This window comes from Lagenorhynchus albirostris, chromosome 14 (genome assembly GCF_949774975.1).
Source record: "Lagenorhynchus albirostris chromosome 14, mLagAlb1.1, whole genome shotgun sequence".
Lineage (NCBI taxonomy): Eukaryota > Metazoa > Chordata > Mammalia > Artiodactyla > Delphinidae > Lagenorhynchus > Lagenorhynchus albirostris.
In genome coordinates, this window is record NC_083108.1 from 71,430,135 (window position 1) to 71,451,309 (window position 21,175).

A 21,175-nucleotide genomic window follows, 5' to 3' on the forward strand; every position below is an offset into this window, starting at 1 on the left:
TCAGTAAGGTGGATGAAGCAGTCTCTCCCTTGCTGGTCACAACCATCCCCGGGCTCTAAGGCAGGGTCAGGCCCATTTTCCTGACAGGAAACTAGGGCTGGGAAGGCTGACCTGCCCAAATGCATGATCTAAGTGGCACAACCAGACCTTGAGTGAGAGGGAGTGTGAAGAGGTGGCTGAGCATGGCTCTGAAGTCTGAATTTCAAACCATACACCCCTCAAGCTGTGTGAACTTGAGGAAGTTCTTTAGCAATCTGAACCTCAGTTTCCTTATCTCTAAAATGGTGATAATAATGCCACCTATTCACAGGGTTACTATAAGGAGTCAATGATATAACAAAGCATGGAGCCTGGTACATAGGAAATGCTCAAAGAATACAGCTGCTATTATTATTGTTGATGTTGTTATTTGTTATTATTATTGAACCTAGGGCTTTAGAGCTTCATATCCTATACCGTGCAAGTCACAGGATTCTGCCTTATATCACACCCTCTCCTCAACACTATTATTGGTCTTGTATACAATGATTTAATGAAGGCTTTCAGGGTGGGAAATAGGCCTGTGCTATACCAAATTCTGTACCACTACAGAAATGCCCTTATACATTCAGAAGAGCTGCCTTCCTTCAAGTCTAACCTAGAATTGTCCAAAATGCAATAACTCTTATCATAGCAATGGAGAAATCTACACTAACATCTGTATCCAAGTCTTATTTTTTAATTATATTTTTAAAAATTGTGGTAAAAAACACATACCAAGTCTTATTAATAAATGGAAGTAACAATCATATACATTTCCATGCAAAGTTTAAAATTCTGAATTATGAGTGCCTACGATCTGTGTGAGCATTTGCCGAAAGCAGTGCTTTGAAAATAAGGATATGTATTTTCGTGGCATCTCTCAAAAACATGTAAAGGCCCACATAAAGAAAACCATCTACTCATTTTGCAAGTTTACTAAACCATCCTGTGTACTACAGCTTCGAGTCACACCCTGCTTCCTGAAGATCCCACTCAGCATGCAACCTAGAAGCCTGCAGAAGTCCCACAAACCTTCTAGTCCCTCCTAGAAACAAACTCTGAGATGGCTCTTATTTCAAAGCTAAACAAAAACTTACAGAAATACAATTTTAGAACCATATCTGAAAAACACAAATAGTTTTCTGGATACTTATTTGTTCCTCTGCTCCTTATACCTCCACTAACATGAATGCTTGCCATTTGAAGTAAGATGAAAGAAGAAACCAACTGCAAAAAAAGCTGTTACTAATTATTTAGTGTACAGAAAGGAGTTTTTGTTTTTCTTTTCTTTCTAAGTTTTTTTCAAATCAGCCGATATGCTGCTTCATCCAGCAATTTCAGGGATTTTAAAAGGTGTGACCCACCTTACTAAGATCTTTGGCAGTCACACTATCGTCATCCCGGCAGGGCAAGCGGTGGACAAATGCTAACATCTGATACTTTGCTCTGATGAATTCTGCTTTATTAGGACTGGTTCGAAAAAAAAAAAGAAAACAGTTCACTTGCAGTTCAGATATGACATTCCCCATTCTTCAGACTGTAAAAAGAAGAGGAAGTGACCCACATCCCCCACTCAAGAACAGAATGAACGATACTGAAGTAAGTTTCAGCAGTGTGTTGTCAGGCCTGAAGTCTGAAAACATACATTAGTCATTATAATGGCCAGGACTGCAGAATACCTGCTTTTTATAGCATTTTTCTGCTCTGTGTAATTTTCTTAATTGACCTAGCAACCTTGCGAGGAAGCAGCTCTTCATCCCATCTTATAAGTGAGGCATCAGGCAGACTGGAGCCCAGAACCAAGATTTCTGGTCTGACTGCCTACTGTTTGAGTGCCAAAGCTCAAATGTGATTACATCAAAAGCCACCAAGCCTTAGTCTTAAACCGGAGAAACCACTGAATTGTGCTGGGTAACCATGCAAAAGAGATGGTCCCATGCCTGGCTTTGTTCTGCATTCCTAATAGCAAAGAGGTCAATGCAAAACTGGGTGACCACCTCCCGTACTGCCCCTGTAGGGGCTGGTCAAAAACAGCTGCACTCCTTTCAGCGGGCCCCAGGGGTTACGAAGAAATAAGAGTATTTATAAACATTTCACTCACTGTACTTTATCCTGTGGATTAGCTTTGCGTCTTCCACTGATAAGAGAGGCAGGGTCCAGCAAAGAATGCTCCCATATAGAATTAGCACCATTATTATACAAGGTTTCAACCATCTAAAACCAAGCAGCATAAAATCATATTTAAATTTCTTTCTGCAAACATCCAGTGGGAATCAGTGACTGAACTGGGAAAACAAAGCCCTATTACAAACACTAGCATGACTGGGATATCACACACATCATTATCTTCTGTTTTAGAATGAGAAAGATGAACCTGTACGCAGGATTCAGGTTTGACTAGCAGGTACTTAAATGGGTTTGATTACATTTTCTCATAGATGATGAAGAAAGAGTACTTTGACACTTTAGGACAGTATTTCCCAAGCCTGAGCATCCAAATTCTGTTTTCAAGGTTCTTAATATTTTTCTTTAAATCCACTTACTTTCTAAAAGTTTCACTAGCAATTATAATTTGATGTGCTAGTTACAGTTTTAGGCAACCATTTAAATAAATATTTGAGTATTACCTACATCTACCTTGAGTACCACTGGTGGTTCACGTGCCATACTCTGGGAATTGCTTTAGGGTCAAATCTGGCATTTTAAACTACTCATCTCTGAACTTTATTCAGATCCTATAATATAATGAGTACTCTGTATAATCTGACAGCAGTAAACATCCATGTTCACATGAGAATGAGCTGTTAGAAACTTCTGAGCAAAAGTTATTAATAAACCATGTCTCCCAATTTCATTTCAAAGCATGACTCCTGACATGGCCCCATCTGTTTTTTACATCAGTGAAGATACTGTCACATCAAAGATCCACACTCACTTGCTCTGATCCTTTGGCACACATAGGCAAGTTCTAAGGACATGTTGTGCAGCTGGCACAGATTTAGTAAAATATGTGCTCAAAACAAATGAAGGCGAAACACATGCGTAAGTCTGAGTTCCAGCAGAACTCGAAGAATGTGTACCCTGAAATAGAAGTACCGGTGACATGACAATGGACCCCCAAATAAAACAAAGGGCCCCCTGAACACTTAGCAGGGTGTTAGGCATTCAATCAAAACAGAACTTAATTGTCTCTAACAGGTTACAAGAACTTTAAGAGAACTTAAATCAGATGTTTCAGAAATTTCTGAGGAATCCCAGTCCATGCTTCTATCAAAGCGGACAACTTCATGAAAAGTTTCTAAGGCAGTCACTTTCAGAAACATTCATCACGGTATGTGGGAAAGACAGACGGTTTAAAAACAATTTCTGGTAACATCTAGAAAGTCAGCAGTGAAACATGAGCAGGAAATTCTAATGACTGTCTACCTATAGTTCAGATTTTGGGACAAGATTTACGTTAGGAGGGAAAAAAATCTTAAATGATGAATTCAGTAATTATATATAGCATCAATAAGCATGGCACCTCTGCTCAATTATGAGTCAAACATTTCTGTAAGATTTAAGAAGTATAATTTTAGTGCTAAAACAGAGAGCCCTAAAAACTTAAATTACAAACCATGAGCAGAATTCTTATTCTTTACCTGAAGCAATGTTGGAGGCCATGGTGTGTGTTTAAGATGCCTTACTTGAGAGATATGGCGCCCTAGACTCCGATGGACACTGCAGCACTCGTCACATATAAAAGTTCCCCTATTTACTGATGCCCAGGAAGGATCTGGAAAGGAGAATGAAATCAGCGGCAAGGATACCAGGTGGTTGCTATTCCGCCAGATGGCAAAAGATGACTGCGGTTTGGTTTTTCAGAAAAACAAGACATTTCTGTTGTTTTAGTATGCTAGTCAACATATCAAGCTGGCGAGTTTGTCTGATACCCTAATGAGATCTACCATCTCAGATGTGTGCTCTTTCAATCAACGTAAGAGAAGCAAACTGAGAGGATTCACCTGAATCATTTTGAATCCATCTCCACAAGTAGCAAGATAACATAACTGTGTCAGTGAACAATCCACACAGCATTATGTGAAGTGAGTGGTGAAAAGACAGCTACCCTACAACTGCTACACATCTACGTGCCACTGGGCTTAGCAGAAAGCTGCAAGTGACACAACTATACAACTGCTCAGCTGCTATGGTTCTGAACACAGACTGGGAAACCTGACCTCCTGTGCTATCATACCCATTAGGTATTTTAAATAAACTGTTGAGTCCGATCTCGCCACTGATCTGAAAGGACAGAAGCTGTAAAAACAGCGGCTTCACAGAAGCAAAGATGTAAAATACAAGGGAGTAATACTTTTGGTGTGTGCACAATACTTTTTTTCCTGTGAAGTCCCACAGAGCTTCATTAGACATCCTTTGAAACAAGGAATAATTCACACTTGGTAAGCAGTAAGAATAACTCACACTGGGAAAGTAAACTGAATATTTAGAAACTCAAAATAAAGACAGACCTTCTACATTTCATCAGACTCACAATGGGGTGACAATAGGTGCCGCTCAAGCTGCCTGGCTTAAGGGGTATATTTAAAAATTCTTCAATGCCCACAAAAATCTCTAAAATGCATGTACACCATCTTTACCATTTTTAAGTTTATTCAAACCCCTTCCAACCATATAATGAAAAGTTATGGGATTTCAATCAAAGACAAACTGGGAGTCAAAGAGTGTAGTGGTTAAGAGGGTTGGCTCTGGAGATAAGCAGTCCAGGGTTTGAACCTCAACTCTGCCACTTCTTGCATAATGATCTCAGGCAAGTTATTTCTCTGAGGGTCCTCATCATGGATCAGATGGGAAGAACAACACATCTCAGGGTGGTGAGGATATAAAAAGTAAGTGAAGTTCCTTGCATATAGTAATATTTCCAAATTATTTTAAGTACCATTCAAATATTTTCAAGAGCCCACTGAAATTCATGGCCACTAGAGAAAGTTTTTGTTGGCTAATACATGAAACATTGAATGTTTCACATGAACACTGTCTTACTACAGTGAAAAATCTCAGTGGAGTTTTCAGGTAGTTGAACTCAGAGTAGGATATGAACTAGATTCACTTTAAAAAAAAAAGGTAAACTATTTATTGAATACTAAGATTTGATCATTGTTAGTCAAATGTTTGCCATGAAATAAAACAGAAACAAAATTATTCAATGAAGTACAACTATGTCAGCACTACTAAGCCATTCTAAAAAATAAAGTTTGGAAACACCAAGATGAAGGATCTCTGCAAAGATACATAACAACTTTGCTTTTTGCAGTATGGTACTACAACTAATGACACACATACAAAAAGACTGTTCGTTTTGAAGATTACCTTTGCTTTTCACGTATCATTCAGAGGATTCACAATCTTCTTGGAGGAAATTAAACAGGAACAAGACAACAAGGATTTAACACACACTAAGCAAGGCTCTGTATTATTCACCTTAACATCGTGAATCAGAATCCCATGGAGAGAACATCAGAATGTTAACAACACAGTAAAATCCAAATCGAGTTTGTACGACTGAGAGCGGGTGAACCCCTTCCAGTTTATCTGAACGTTTTATTCCAGGGTTTCTTAACCTGGGTTCTAGGAACACAACCAATGGGCTTCAGAAATGTCTATAACTCCTCTGAGAAATCTTAACATAAATTCTGTATGAAAGAGTTAAGCACGTGTGCATTTTCTGGGAAGAAGGCCTGAGCATTCATCAGAATCTCAAAAGGGTCACTTCCCTGGTGGCACAGTGGTTAAGAATCCACCTGTCAATGCAGGGGACACAGGTTCGATCCCTGGTCTGGGAAGATCCCACATGCCACGGAGCAACTAAGCCTGTGCGCCACAACTACTGAGCCTGCGCTCTAGAGCCCACGAACCACAACTACTGAGCCCACGTGCCGCAACTACTGAAGCCCGCGCCCCTAGGGTCCATGCTCCGCACAAGAGAAGCCACCGCAATGAGAAGCCCGAGCACCGCAAGGAAGAGTAGCCCCCGCTCACTGCAACTAGAGAAAGCCCGCATGCAGTAACGAAGACCCAATACAGCCAAAAATAAATTAATTAAAAAAAAAAAAAAGAATCTCAAAGGGATCCCCAACCCTAAAGGTAACTCTTTTACTAGGGCTTTGCAGAAAAGGCAGCACAAATTCCCAGCTGCTCAAGTTCAGAACATTTCAAGGTAGCCTAATTATATTCAAAACAGGAAGGAAGTGACTCAAGTTTCTGTAGATGAGGCATGAGACAACTAAAAAGATAACAATGGAAGAGAAAATGTTCTGAAATGCACAAAACGCCGGAGAAGTGCAAGACTGTATTTATTATTTAGTTGAGTATTTAGTGTGGCAATGGAGATGCAGTTTTCCTTTGCCCCATACCATCCACTGAGAAGCAAAGAAAATGCATTTCAACAGGAAGTTTGAATCTAAATTCATGTGAATCAAACATCACAGAAAGTTCAACTGAAAACAGGCAAGAAAATAAGGAAGTGGAACAAATAACATTTTTAGAGAATACAATGGAGCTCGTATAACACACTAACTTGGTTTCTGAAACACTTCTTTTTAAACTCCTCCACCCATCTCCCTATCTTCAAAGGAAACTGGTAACCCCACTTACAGTATACAGGCCGTAAAATAACCACATGAGGTTTGAGTTATCACAATACTATTTAAAATCAGTCTCCACTTCCATATGACAAGATGAAGTTCCGAACAGTTGCAAAAACACTGGTGCTCATTTCGTTAAGATCGTTTATTGGATGCTATTGTGCCAAAGAAGCCATCTTACAACTTCAAATTCAAAGCAGATAAATCCAAACACTGAAAACAGCATAGAGACCTGTCAACCCAGTACCAACCGCTAAGATGGATCTGAACTCTAAATCTGAAAACTATGCATGGGAGGAATGGTTTTGGCCTTTCAATGCTCCCATATGCCTATACTGCCTGAATGCACAAATGGGTATACTTGCCCGTGATTTGGTGTGCGGTTGTTTTGTAAGGTGTAATTAATGTATGATTTAGAAATTCAACTATAGCTTTAAGGGGCTGTAAAGGTTCTGTACACAGTACAAAAAAGAAAAAAAGGAAAAAAACCGCCTTAAATGAGATGATTCTAAGAATATTCATTGAATCTTCCCTACTCCTGAGCACTGTACTCCCAATTATCCTCATCGGAAAAATGAGGAAATCAAGACTCGGCCAAATGAAGTCACTAGCCCAAGGTCACCGAGAGGCAAAATCTAGTTTGAACTCTGCTCGTTCAGATCTCAGAACTTGAAACCGGCATTGCGTCCTAAGTGCTGGTCGCATTTGCAAGACCCCGACATCCTGGAGATTCTCCGCGGTGGAGTGGGAGTAGGGATGTCAGGAGCGGGGAACTCATCCATGGGGGTCCTCTGGCGAGTCTCAGTGGAGGGAAGCGGCGAGTGTCACCCACTCCGGGCAGGGCCCCAGGGCCCCCTCCTGGGGCGGGAGTCTGGGTAGCTGTGGGGAGGGGGCTGACACCTGCAGCCTCTGGGGGCCGCAGCCGGGAGGACGCTCGGATTTCACTTCTGTAACTGGCCTTCCTGTAGATTGCCCAAGCCCCTTCCTGTTGGGAAAGCGGGCCCGACCCCGCCGTTTCACCGCCCGGCCTGGGACAGAAGGGACGAGAGGGAAGGAAGGGACGGGAGGGCGGCGACCCCCTGCCCGCTCCGGCTCAGACAGGCCCGGGACGGTCCCGCCCCAAGGCCGCCGAGATTCCTCCTCGTCCCGACCCCAGACATAGGGTGCAGAGCTCGACAGCCGGGACCCGCCCGGCCCGAGGGGGCGGCCCCGGGACAGGGGTCCCGGCCAGGAGAGCTGAAGGGAGCGGGCCCGGCTGGTGCGACTCACCCGGCCCGCTGCAGTCAGCGCACACCTCGCTGCTCCGGAGCCGCTTCGACATGGCTCCCGCCTCCCACCTGCCGGGAAGCTAGTGGCCGGGGACAGCGAAGGCGGCGGCGGCGGCGCTTCCGCTCTAACGGGTCCCCACGGTGGTGCTGGCTGCGGCGCCTCTCCCCTCCGCGCCTCACAGCCGCGGCTCAGCACGCACGCGCGGGGAGGCGCCCTTCGGCGACGGGCAGGTCATGTGACCGGAAAGGGCACGCTGCCTTGTCGCCATCTTGAGTGAGGGCAGGTGTCTTCTGTCCTACTTCCAAATTTCCTTGATTTGGTGTCTCCCTCTCTGGAAGAGATTCGCTTCTTCCCAGCGCTGATTAATATCAGGGGAAGCAGCAAAATCTAGTGACTAGAGGTATGCAGCCACAACCTTCCTGAGGCAATCAGTAGTCAAGTCATCTAGCATAACTTTGGCCAAGTTCACTTATTTATGCATTCCTTTATTCAGCAAATATTTATTGAGCATCTACTATGTTCCACACACTGCTCCAGGTACTGGAAAAGGAGCAGTGAGCCAAGAAGACGAAATTTCCTGTCTTTATGGAGCTTACTTTCAGCTGCACTAGCTCTACAATAAGTAAAATAGGAATATGTTAAATGTTTCCTTACGCTGCAGTTTTAATCTCATCTGCAGAATGGAGATAATGTGTATCTACCCGTAGCCCATGATTTGCTTTTGTATAGCCTGTTACTTAAAAATGATTTTTACATTTTTAAAGGGTTGTAAAGAAGAAAAAGGAGAGAAGGGAGAGGATGAAGAATATTCAACAAAACATACATGACGTGCAAAGCTAAATATTTACTGTCTGGCTAAGGACAAATGCGATAATTTACAGAAGAGTGTGGTGTTCCTGCCTCATAGTAAGCCCCCAATAATAGTAGCTCCTATTATTATTGGAAAAAAAAATTTTGGGGGGGCTGAGTTGGGTCTTTGTTGCTGCGCACGGGCTTTGTCCAGTTGCGATGAGCGGGGGCTACTCTTCCTTGCGGTGCACGGGCTTCTCATTACGGTGGCTTCTCTTATTGTGGAGCATGGGCTCTAGGCATGCGGGCTTCAGTAGTTGTGGTTTGCAGGCTCAGTAGTTGTGGCTCGCGGGCTCCAGAGCACAGGCTAAGCAGTGTCGGTGCGTGGGCTTAGTTGCTCCGCAGCATGTGGGATCTTCCCAGACCAGGGCTCGAACCCATGTCCCCTGCATTGGCAGGCGGATTCTTAACCAATGCGCCACCAGGGAAGCCCTGGAATTTGATATTACTATTATTTTCTAATCACAACTTTTTTTTTTGTCTTGAGGATAAGAATAGATAATCTAACTCACAGGATGGTGTGAGATAAACACAATGAGATGAGTTTAAGCAGTGGAAGAAGAGCAGAGATGTGACCCTAATGCTAATGAATATTGTATGCATTATATGTAAACACAACCATGATCTCCCTTCAGCAAATATCCCATGCCTATTGTGGGCCAGGTACTGTTTTAACTTTAGGTACTCTGGTGAGCAGTTATCGTGGAGTTTTCCGACTAATGAATTAAGAGAAATGTTCAATAAACATAGGATGATGAAGAGAAAGAAAATTAAATTGCACAAGGCTTCTGAAAGGAGAGAAGTCCTGGAAGAGGTCTCAGAAGCACTGGTCTTTGGTTCATCTCTCCATTTTTATAAATGTGTGGTATGGGCATAACCACATAATTCCCACACATTCCACAGTTAGAGCCTCTGGGTTCCATCCTGATGCTCCTGCATCCTGTTTTGGTTTGCAGACTAACAAATCTTCTGGACTCAACACATGTGGAGAATGGATTAGGCCAGGATTCTTGAACAGCTGTTGTTGCAGGCATCTGAAAAGCTGGATGTGCACAAGCAGGGAAGGCAGAGGGTATGCTTTCAAGATGCATTAAATAACTTTGCCCAGTTATGTGGTCTAGTTGTAGACAGCTGTGCAGAAAGCTAAGGCTGGTGAGTAGCTGTAAGTTGACTTGGTTCTTCATTGAATCAAGGAGTTATAGTGCCTTAGATTGAAACCCAAAGAATGAACTTAATAGTGGCTGATTGTGGTCAAGTCTAAGTATTATCTATTAGTCCTTTTGGCCATAACCCCAAATTCAAATGGCTAGCTTCAAAAATAGATGATATTCATATGTGGAATAAACCACCACCTTAGGTAACTTTGAATCATAACCCCGTTTGGGGTTCAGGTAGAACAGTGCTTCTCAGTGGGGGGTGGGGGATGGATTTTTGTCCTCCAGGGGACATTTGGCAATGTCTGGAGACATTTTGGGGGTAGTGTTACTGGCATCCAGTGGATAGAATGGCCAGGGATGCTGCTCAACATCCTACAAAGCACAGGACAAGTCCCACGTAAAGAATTATGTGGTTCACATCTTCCTTTCCAATTTGGGTTCCTTTTATTTCTTTTTCTTCTCTGATTGCTGTGGCTAGGACTTCCAAAACTATGTTGAATAAAAGTGGTGAGAGTGGGCATCCTTGTCTTGTTCCTGATTTCAGAGGAAATGCTTTCAGCTTTTCACCGTTGAGTATGATGTTAGCTGTAGGTTTGTCATATATGGCCTTTATTATGTTGAGGTATGTTCCCTTTATGTAGTATTCAACAATGGAATACCACTCAGGCATTAAAAAAAAGAATGAAATTTTGCCATTTGCAGCAACATGGATGGACTTGGAGGTCATTATGCTAAGTGAAATAAGTCAGACAGAGAAAGATAAATACTGTATGATATCACTTATACGTGGAATCTAAAAAATACAACAAAGTTGTAAATATAACAAAAAAGAAGCAGATTCACAGATATAGAGAGCAAACTAGTGGTTACTACTGGGGAGAGCGGGAGAGGGGTAATATAAGGGTAGGGGAGGAGGCACAAACTATTGGGGGTAAGATAGACTCAAGGATGTATTGTACAACACTGGGAATATAGCCAATATTTAGTAAAAACTGTAAATGGAAAGCAACCTTAAAAATATATATATTTATTTATTTTTGGCTGTGTTGGGTCTTCGCTGCTGCATGCAGGCTTTCTCTAGTTGTGGCGAGTGGGGGCTATTCTTCGTTGCAGTACGCAGGCTTCTCATTGCAGTGGCTTCTCATTGTGGAGCACGGGCTCTAGGCGTGCGGGCTTCAGTAGTTGTGGCACGCGGGCTCAGTAGTTGTGGCTCGCGGGCTCTAGAGCACAGGCTCAGTAGTTGTGGCACACGGGCTTAGTTGCTCCGTGGCATGTGGGATCTTCCCAGACCAGGGATTGAACCCGTGTCCTCTGCATTGGCAGGTGGATTCTTAACCACTGTGCCACCAGGGAAGCCCCGGAAAGCAACTTTTTAAAATTGTATAAAAAATCAAAATAAATAAAAGTAAAAAATAAATAAATTAAAAAGAATCAGAGCTACCAGAATAGCAAAAAAAAAAAAAAAAAATTACGTGGTTCAAAATGTGCCGAAGTTGAGAAATCCTGAGATAGAACCATCCTCTTATTGTGCAACTATTTAATGCCACTTCTCCAGAGTTTATAATTCCCCCTTGAAAATTGTTTGGTGCTGCCCACTTCCAAAATGGCTCCTGACCAATCGTGGAAACATATGCCCAGGTCCAAAAAGGCTAGGGAGTCAGTAACTAGAATGGTTTGGTCCAGGCGCCTGTTGTCAACCCCGTGACCACAGTGCCGGTGGAATAGGCCCAGTTGTGGACCGAATCATATGAGAAAGCTGGAGCAGGGGGAAAGGGGGTGATGAAGGGTAGACCGAGTTTTCCATGTAGAGATTCTGGGCTAAAGAAGAGAGTTTTAGCTCTGTTTTGGACATTACTGTGTTTCCAGATGTGGACTTCAGGTGGGTGGGGTTAGGCGGACCCCGGACCAGGTGGTTGTCCTCTCCTCCCCCCCCGCCACGGCGCGCGGTGGTTCGCTCCCCGCACTTCCCTGTTTGGGGCAGTTCTGCCCGCAGAAGTCGGTTCGGGAGCTGTCAGCGCAGGCGGGAGCGCGGCGGGGCGCGGGGTGGGCGCGGCCGACCCCGTCCCCGACCCGGCCCGCGACCGCCGACCTCCCGCGCGTGACCCTCACCTGGCTAGCTAGTCCCCCTTGCCTCGTACCGCGCCCCTCGCTCGCTTCCCTGGTTCTCTCGCTCGCCGGCCGCCGGGCGGGCGGGCGGGCGCCGGAGACCCTGCCGGTGCTGAGACTTGGCAAGCGGGCGGTGAGGGCCCGGCTGCGGCCTCCTCGCCATGTCCTCTGCCTGCGACGCTAGCGGCCACTTCCCTTTACACGTCCTGGTCTGGAACAACGACTACCGGCAGCTGGAGAAGGAGCTGCAGGGCCAGGTGAGGGGCGAGGCGGGGGTCCGCCCCCGGCGAGAGGAGGGGAGAGTCGGGGGTCGCATCGCCTTCCTGAGCCCATTTCCAGTCCTCTGCCCTCGGGGCCCCGCAGACCCCTTCCACTCTGCAGTCGTGGGACAATAATAATAATAATAATAATAACAACATGTATTGAGTGTTTAATGTGTTCCAGGCCCTGTGTCGAGGTTTTATATATATTATCTCTCTCAGCCTTTCCAGCAACCCTAGGAGGTAGGTACTATCGTTAAATTTGACAGAGAAGGAAACTGAGGCTCTCAGAGGTTATGTGCCTTACACAAGGTCCCTCACCTAATAAATACCAAATCAGGATTTTTAACTCTGGCCAGCTGGCTCCAGAGCGCACCGTCTTAACCAATTAGGCCTGCCTCTCCCCAAAATGTATGAGCAACACACACCTCTCACCCCACCCATACGTTTTATAAGGAAGGGCTTGGTTGGGTTTGGAGTCCAGGTTCTAACTTGCCCTGTGACCTTGGGCAAGGCATTTTCCTTTTCTGGCCCACGTCCACTTATTTGTAGCATGAGGGTGTTGATACCCCTGTGGGCAAATCTTGTACTTGACTATTATCAATAGGTCAAGTTTGAGAATCACTGGTGCACAGCATCCTTAAAATCACTTTCTGTTTTAAAGTGCTTTGATTCCTTACCTTTTATTTATTCCCATCTGTATAAGCAGTGGTTCTCAGTTGGAAGTGATTTCATCCCTCATCCCACACATCAAGTAATTAATGGGGACATTTTTGGTTGTTACAAGTGGGGAGTGGGTGTTACTGGAATCTAATGGGTAGAGGCCAATTAGATTAATATCCTATAATGCACAAATGCGTAAGACACCCCCCTCCCCAACTAAGATTTATCTGTCCCAAAATGTCAGTAGCATTTTGCTTGAGAAACCCTGCCTTAAAGGCATCCCAGCAATTCTGGGAGGTATTGGTATCCTCAAGTTACAAACTAACAGACTTAGCAGTTAGGATGAGGATTTGTAATTATTTGGTATAATTGTTCTGGTTGACTTCATTTTATCCAGCGTGCTAAAGTTCTGGAGTTTGAATGGCTCCGATTTGATGCTGTAATTGTCAAGAAATTTTAGAGGAAAAGGGGCATTGGTTTTCTTATGGTTGGCAAAAATTGAGCAAGGTCAGCATCCCCCCATGTGATGAATGGTTACTGCTAAGTGTGTTCTTGTACCTTGACATCTCCCTTTTAAGTCTGTTGAGCACCCACTGGAAGTCAAAAGTTGCTCTTTTTTCATTTAAATTCTCTATCCCGACGGAATAAACTTCCGTTGTAAGAGTCATTGCTGTTAATTAGATCATGCCCCCAGAGTAGATGATTCACCATTAGGCATTGCGGTATACCTGAAGATTTAATTCCCTTTCTCTTACTAAACGTGGCTCAGAGAGAATCCTCCATGATTTTGCTCTCAGATTTCAGTCTCACCTTGGACACTTTAAAAATGACCGGACAGTCTTGTTCTTAGTTCTGCTGCGTTTTGCTTCTGCACTTCCTCGGTATCGGGGCCGCCCAGCTTCTTACGAAATATTGAGATAAAGTACAAGGAAAGTCACAAAACTAAAATCCTATTTGATAGAGAGGTTCATCATTGTCCTTAAACCACACACACGTTCAATACTGATTTCTGAAAGCAGCAGGCTTTCTGTTCATTGGAGTGAGGAAAAGAGTTTAAATGAAGCGCAGTCTTTCTTTATAGAAAAACTTGTTCGATAAGACCAAGTCTTGGTTTATAATCTACAATGTGGCATGGTTGAATTATTTCTTTTTCCTGCAAGCTGTGATAGACATGTTCATCGAAAGTTCGCTGTGCCTCTTACCTTGAAAAACGTTAAGGACATTCGCGATTAGAGAATTAGAAGTTTGCAGCAGGTTGTCCCGGAGTAAATTGATCCTTAATGCCTTTGACTGGCAAGGAGGTCAGGAGAGAATATTCATCTTTGCTAATTATTTGGTTTTGGCTTTGTTATTGGTTATCACTGCAGATCATTCCACAGGATCCTGTTTTCTCTGGGGAAGGGATAGTTGAAGTGTATTCAGAAAGAACATCTTGACCGTGGAAGCTTGATTGTCATGAGCACGCAATCCAGTTTCAATCCTGAAACTTGGCCGTTGAAGGGGTGGACACGGGGCTGGCTTCAAGGGTGTGCGACCTGGCAGTTGCACAGGGCCTTGTGCTCAGAAGTGGCTGGTGCTTGGTGGGTTTTTTTTGGTTTTTTGGCTGTGCTGTGCGGCATGCGGGATCTTAGTTCTCCGACCAGGGATCGAACCCGTGCCCCCTGCAGTGGAAGCGTGGAGTCTTAACCACTGGACCACTTAACCACTGGACCAGGCAGGGAAGTCCCTCGTGCTTGGTTTAATGCTCTGCAGTTATCGTCTTGAAGTTCTAAATTTTTTTTTTTTTGATTAAGAGGCCTTGCATTTTGATTTTTCTCTGGGTCGTGCAAATTATGTAACTGCTTCAGGGTCAAGAAGTTGATAATTGATGTCATTAAAGTACAAGGCAGGGAATATTTTGCTGCTTTCATATTTATCGAGATCCTCTGTTAATTACGAAACAGTTGCCTACACCTGTGCCTTGGAGGCAGTTAGGTTAATGGCCAGTGCTATCTAAGGTTAGGTTGTGAGCTTGGGTGCTTAATTTACCCTTGCCGAATCGGTTCATCACCTGTCAAAACGCGGTATTTTGCTGTTTTGCCAGGCACCGTGCTGAAATGTTTTATGTGAAGTTTTAGATTTAATTCTCACATCAGTCCCCTGGGGTGAGTGCTATTGTGATTCCCATTTCACAGATGAGGAAACGGAGGTGGAGAGGTTCAGTCACCTGCTTACCCAGTAGTCGAACCAGGATGTCAACCCAGAAAGTCACAGTCTGCTTTAATCCTGTATTCTTAACCCTTCCGCTTTACTTCTTTCAGTGAAAGTGCCTCCATTTCAGGATTCTGGAGAATGAAGCAGAGAACAGATCAGAAAGCAAAGGCACTTAGTAAATGGGAGCAGTACATTTACCATACTTGCTGCTGCTATCATTATAATCATCCTGGGAATGTAGCTTCTTTTATGTATGATCCAATTTTTCTACAAAGAACATGTATTGGTTGCATAATTAAAAACAAAAAAATTCTTATCACCCCAGCAATAAAACCAGCTGTTTCACTTGAGGCTTTGTTTGCCCGTAATTTTCTGCTGTCCGTTCCTTCATTCCTTCCATCCCACGAGTGAGACATGAAGCAGGCACACTGGTAGCTATAAGAATTTTATTTTGTTCTAGGAACAGTGGCACAGAAAGAATCAAGTTTATCCAGATGAAGAGGATAAGCACGTGTTTCTGAGTGTGAGTGAGTCAGCCCCAGTGCCACCGTCTTGCTAATAGCTGGAGTTCACTGCTTGTGTAACTTTGCCAGTGATGAGATTGTTTCACGCTTTCAACGTTTACTCAGCAGAGGCACTTTATTAAGTGCCTCTTAACCCATCAGCTCTACTGCCTTTAATATTCAGCGGGGCCTTGAAGTTGATTGGTGCAATTGAAATGATTTGTGTTATGGTTATGTCATTTGTCACTTAGCCAGAGAGGTCTGTTAAACATCTTTTGGCCTTCCTGCTGATGCTGGAAGAATGAAGGAAAATTTACAGGGACAAATGCAAAGGTCAGTCAGTGCACCTTAGCAGGGGAGAGAAAGCCCTGGGATCGAGTGGAGTGGAGGGTGGCAGATGATGCCTGACTCCAGGGCCAGCCCCCTGTTAGGGAGCCAGCAGTGAAAGCACAAAATCTGGGCAAGAGGAAGAGGATGTTCTACGCAGCTGCAGTGCCCGGAGCCTGACCAGGGAACCACCCCGGGGTTCTCATCCCAGCCAGGGACTAGGCTGGGTGAGGCCACTGGGCACACGTTCAAGCCAGTGCCTGTTGGCTAGAGGCCCGCTGTGAGCCAGAGCCTTGCATCCAAGGGGAAGAGCCTGGAGCTTCCTCTCAGCTGCTCCTCCTCAGCCCTCAGAGGCTCAGGCTCACCTTAGGAACCAGGCTTGTATGGCTTCCTGACCCCGACCCCTGACTCGGAGTGGGAGAACCAGCTCAGGCCATAGCTGCAGAGGACCAAGGCGGTCTGAGAGTGCACAGGAATGAGGGTGGTTGACTCTCTCAAGCGAATGGAGGGCTGCTTAGCAGCCTCTTACCTGAGGCCTCCCCAGGAGGCCCCTGTGAGAGTTTCTGAAGCTCTGGCTGTGCGCTAGGGACCAAGGCTCAGAGGGGTTGAGTAATCCACCGAAGACTAGTGAGGGGTCCGGAAGTGGGCCCGGTTGTCTGGCTCTGCAGCCCGCACTCAGCTGCGCTTTGACTGCGGCTGGAGAACAGCAGGCAGGCAAAGAGGGCTTGGACAAGAAAAGTCGGTGGGCTTACATTATCACATAAGGAGACGTGTAGAAATCTCATTCCTTTTCTTCTTTTGGGGCACGATGATAGTTAAGAGGGTGGGGATTTTTAATTTGGTACGGCTCATGACTGAAGAAACTTAAAGGAAAAACTTACATGGTCAGCTTCGACAGTGAATTCCAGTTAAATTCTGAAAGCTCTTGCTCACTAAACTAACGTCATTAGTTGAAGACCCTAAGCTCCACTATTAACTGTAAGAAAATTTGAACAAATCCCTTTTAGGGAGAAAGTGACGGCTTATATGAAACTATGTAATGTAGGTGTATGATAATAAGTGCTGGCTCTTCGAAGTGCTTTCTGTGTGGGTTAGGCTTGTGCCTTTGCCCTTGTAAGAACTTTGTAAGGTAGGTGGGGTTTTATTGTTTTTTTTTAATCCTGTTTTACAAGGGAGCAAACTGAAGCTCAAGAGAAATTAAGCAACTCGTCAAACAGCATATAGATAGAGGGTAGATTATTTTTATGTCTTACATAAAACACATACATATGTTGGTTTTCAAACATCTTTATTGAGATATAATTCACTTATGCAATTCACTCATTAAAGTATATTATTCACTGTTTTTTAGTATATTCAGAGTTGTGTGACTGTCACCACTATCACATTCCAGAACATTTTCATCACCCCAAAAAGAAACCCCACGCCCATTAGCTGTCATTTCCTATTTCCCCCCAACACCTTCAGCCCCAGACAGCCATTAAGCTGCTTGCTATCTGTACAGATTTGCTTATTCTGGACATTTCATGTAAATGCAGTCATACAATATGTGGCCTTTTGTGTTTGGCTTCTTTAACCTAACATGATGTTTTCAAGGTTCATCCATGTTGTGGAGGTATTAGTACTTCATTCCTTTTAATGGCTGAATAATATTCCATTGTATGTATAGAGTACATTTTGTTTATTCATTTGCCAGTTGATGGACATTTGTTTTTTCCCACCTTTGGGCCATTATGAATAATGCTGCTATGCATATCTGTGTGCAGGTTTTTGTGTGGTTGTATGTTTTTATTTTTTTTGGGTAAACACCTGCAAGTGGAATTGCTGGGTCTTATAGTAATTCTATGTTTAACTTTTGGAGGAACTGCCAACTCTTTTTCAAATTGACTGCACCATTTTACATTCCCACCAGCAGTGTATGAGGGTTCTAGTTTCTCCACATCCTTGCCAACACTTGTTATTGTCTGTCTTTTTGATTGTAGCCATCCTAATGGGGGTGAGGTATTATCACTTTGTGGTCTTGTGTTGCGTTACCCTAATGATTAGTTATGTTGAGCATCTTTCATGTGCTTATTGGGCATTGGCATATCTTCTTTGAAGAAATGTCTATTTAAATCCTTTGCCCATTTTAAAACTGGATTATTTGTCTTTTTATTCTTGAGTAGTTAGAGTTCTTCATATTTTCCGGATACTAGCCCCTTATTAAGCATATGACTTGCAAATATTTTCTTCCATTCTTTAGGTTGTCTTTTTACTTTCTTTATGTCATTTGAAGTACAGCAGTTTTCAGTTTAGATGGAGTGTAGTTTATCTGCATTTTCTTTTGTCTCTTATGCATTTGGTGTTGTATCTGAGAAGGTTTTGGTTAACGCAAGTTCACAAAGGTACAATCCTATGTTTTCTCCTAAGAGTTCTAGTGTTTTAGCTCTTACATTTAGGTTTTTGATCAACTTTGAGCTAATTTTTGCATATGGTATATACAGTACTTCATTCTTTTGCATGTGGATATCTAGTTGTTCAAGTACCATTTGTTGAAAAGATTATTCTTTCCCCATTGAGTTATTTTGGTGCCCTTGTTGAAAATCAATTGACCATAAATGTATAAGTTTATTTCTGGACTCTAGATTGTATTCCATTGATTTATATGTCTGTCCTTTTGTCAGTACCACACTGTTTTGATTGCTGTAGCTTTGTGTAGTAAGTTTTGAAATTGGAAAGTGTGAATCCTCAAATTTTACTCTTTGTTTCAAGATGGTTTTGGCTATTCTGGGTTCCTTGCATTTCCTATGAATCTTAGTATAAGCTTGTTCGTTTCTGCAGAAAGTCAGCTGGAATTTTGATAGAGATTGCATTGACTCTGTAGCTCAGTTTAGGGAGTTTTGACATGTTAAAATATTAAGTCTTCTGAACCATGAACATGGGATGCTTTTCCATTTATCTAGATCTTAATTTCTTTCAACAATGCTTTATGGTTTTCGGAGTATAAGGTTTATACTTCTTTTGTTGCTTATTCCCAAATGTTTTATTCTTTTCAATGCTGTTGTAAAAGGAATTTTAAAAAAAGTAATTCATTCATTCATTCATTTTTGGCTGCATTTGGTCTTCGTTGCTGCATGCAGGCTTTCTCTAGTTGCAGCGAGCGGGGGCTACTATTTGTTGCAGTGTGCGGGCTGCTCATTGCAGTGGCTTCTCTTGTTGCAGAGCATGGGCTCTAAGTGTGCAGGCTCAGTAGTTGTGGCCCACAGGGTTAGTTGCTCTGTGGCATGTGGGATCTTCCCGGATGAAGGCTCAAACCCGTGTTTCCTGCATTGGCAGGCGGATTTTTAACCACTGCACCACCAGGAAAGCCCTGTAAAAGGAATTTTTAAAGTTTCATTTTTGAGTTGCTACGAGTGTATAGATATACAATTGATTTTTCTGTATTGCTCTCGTATCCTGCAGCCTTGCAGAAATCATTAGTTCTAATAGTTTTAAAGTAGATTTCTTAGGATTTTCTATATATGAGATCATGTTGTCTGTGAGTAGAGATAGTTTTATGTCTTCCTTTCCAATCTGGATGCCTTTTATTTATTTTTCTTGCCTTATTGCCTTGGTTAGAACCTCTAGTACAATGCTGAATAGAAGTGATGAAAGAGAACATTCTTGTCTTGTTCCTATCTTAGGAGGAAAGCATCCAGTCTTTCACCATTAAATATGATATTAGCTGTGGGGTTTTCACAGGCGGATGCTGTTTGAGGAAGTTCCCTTCCATTCCTAGTTTGTTGAGTGTTTTTTTATCATGAAGGGGTGTGGGATTTTGTGAAATGCTTTTTCTGCATTGTCTTAGTCCATTTGAGCTATCATAGAGTGGATAGTTTATAAACAATAGAAATTTATTTCTTATGGTTCTGGAGCCTTGAAGTCCAAGATCATGGTGCCAACAGGTTTGGTGTGGTGGCTGCTGAGGGCTCTCCTCCTGGTTCATAGCAGGTGCATTCTCACTGTGTCCTAACATGGTAGAAGGTGGTTAGCAAGCTCTCTGGAGCCTCTTTTATAAAGGCACTAATTCCGTTCATGAGGGCTTCACTCTCATGATCTAAGCACTTCCCAAAGGCTCCACTTCCTAATACCATCATCTTTAGAGGTTAGGATTTCAACATACAAAGTTTGGGTGGACACTTCACCTTCAGACCACAGCATGCATTTATCGAGATGGTCATGTGTTTTTTATTTTATTTTATTCTATTGATATGCTGTGTTACATTAATTGATTGTCAGATGTTAAGCCACCCTTGGCATTTGTGGGATAAACTCACTTGGTCATGGTGTACAATAGCCCTTTTTATATGTTGCTGAATTTACTTTGCTAGAATATTGTTGAGGATTTTTGTACCTATATTCACAAGAGATACTGGTCTGTGGTTTTCTTTTTGGTGACGTGTTCATCATCAGGATAATACTGGGCTTATAAAATGAATTGGGAAGTTTTCCTTCCTCTTCTGTTTTTTTGGGTTTGTGAAGAATTGGTATTAATTTATTGAACGTTTGGTAGAATTCACCAGTGAAGCCATCTAGGCCTGAGGTTTTTTTCCTGGGAAGTTTTAAAATTACTGATTCAATCTCTTTTCTTGTTATAAATTTTTTTCAGGTTTTCTATTTTTTCCTAAGTCGGTTTTGCTAGTTTGTGGCTGTCTAGGAGTATGTGCATTTCATCTAAATTCTAATTTGTTGGCATACGGTTGTTCATAGCATTCATTTATAATACTTCTAATTTCTGTAGAGTTGTTAGTAATATCCCCTTTTACATTCCTGATTTTGGTAACTTTAGTCTTCTCTCTTTTTTTTTTCCTTCGTCAGTCTAGCTGAAATTTTGTCAATTTTGTTGATATTTTCCAAGAGCCAACTTTTGGTTTTGTTGATTTTTCTCTATTGATTTTCTATCCTTTTTTTCCACTCTAATTGTTATTCATCCATTGTTTTAAATCACACTGTCACCGTAATATATTATATTATTCTTCCTTCCTTCTCTCCTTTCAAATGAGGAGAGGCACAGGAGGCTCTGAACAGTTAGCCATGCAAAGGGTGCAGCTATGTGGCTCCGACATACAGTTTTCCCTGTGGTCCAAAACAGAAAAATGTCAACAAACTATATTTGGCTTTCATTTTATACATCGTATCTTAATGGTTGCCCAGGAGCTTAGTCC

The 21,175-nt window shown here is 42.9% G+C and overlaps 2 protein-coding genes across 19 annotated transcripts in view; one reads left to right on the forward strand and one right to left on the reverse strand.

Moving 5' to 3' along the window:
* The window catches only part of GIT2 (GIT ArfGAP 2), a 49,367-nt gene extending 41,264 nt beyond the window's left edge, over window positions 1-8,103 (reverse strand). For 14 of the 16 annotated variants that reach the window (XR_009534857.1, XM_060121684.1, XM_060121680.1 and 11 more), the window contains exons 1-4: window positions 7,935-8,103; window positions 3,663-3,796; window positions 2,123-2,235; window positions 1,386-1,491 (exon numbers count right to left, since the gene is read on the reverse strand). Coding sequence is in view for 13 of the 16 variants with exons in the window: in XM_060121684.1 (XP_059977667.1) it covers window positions 1,386-1,491; window positions 2,123-2,235; window positions 3,663-3,796; window positions 7,935-7,986 (405 nt within the window). In the remaining 3 variants the exon portion in view is untranslated. The remainder of the gene's footprint in view (window positions 1-1,385; window positions 1,492-2,122; window positions 2,236-3,662; window positions 3,797-7,934) is intronic. The other 2 variants (XM_060121690.1, XM_060121693.1) reach the window with 2 other exon arrangements.
* A 3,846-nt stretch (window positions 8,104-11,949) lies between these two features.
* ANKRD13A (ankyrin repeat domain 13A) overlaps window positions 11,950-21,175 on the forward strand; it is a 38,383-nt gene continuing 29,157 nt past the window's right edge. For all 3 annotated transcript variants that reach the window (XM_060170568.1, XM_060170569.1, XM_060170570.1), the window contains exon 1: window positions 11,950-12,303. In XM_060170568.1, the coding sequence (XP_060026551.1) occupies window positions 12,208-12,303 (96 nt within the window). In that variant the 5' untranslated portion in view covers window positions 11,950-12,207. The remainder of the gene's footprint in view (window positions 12,304-21,175) is intronic.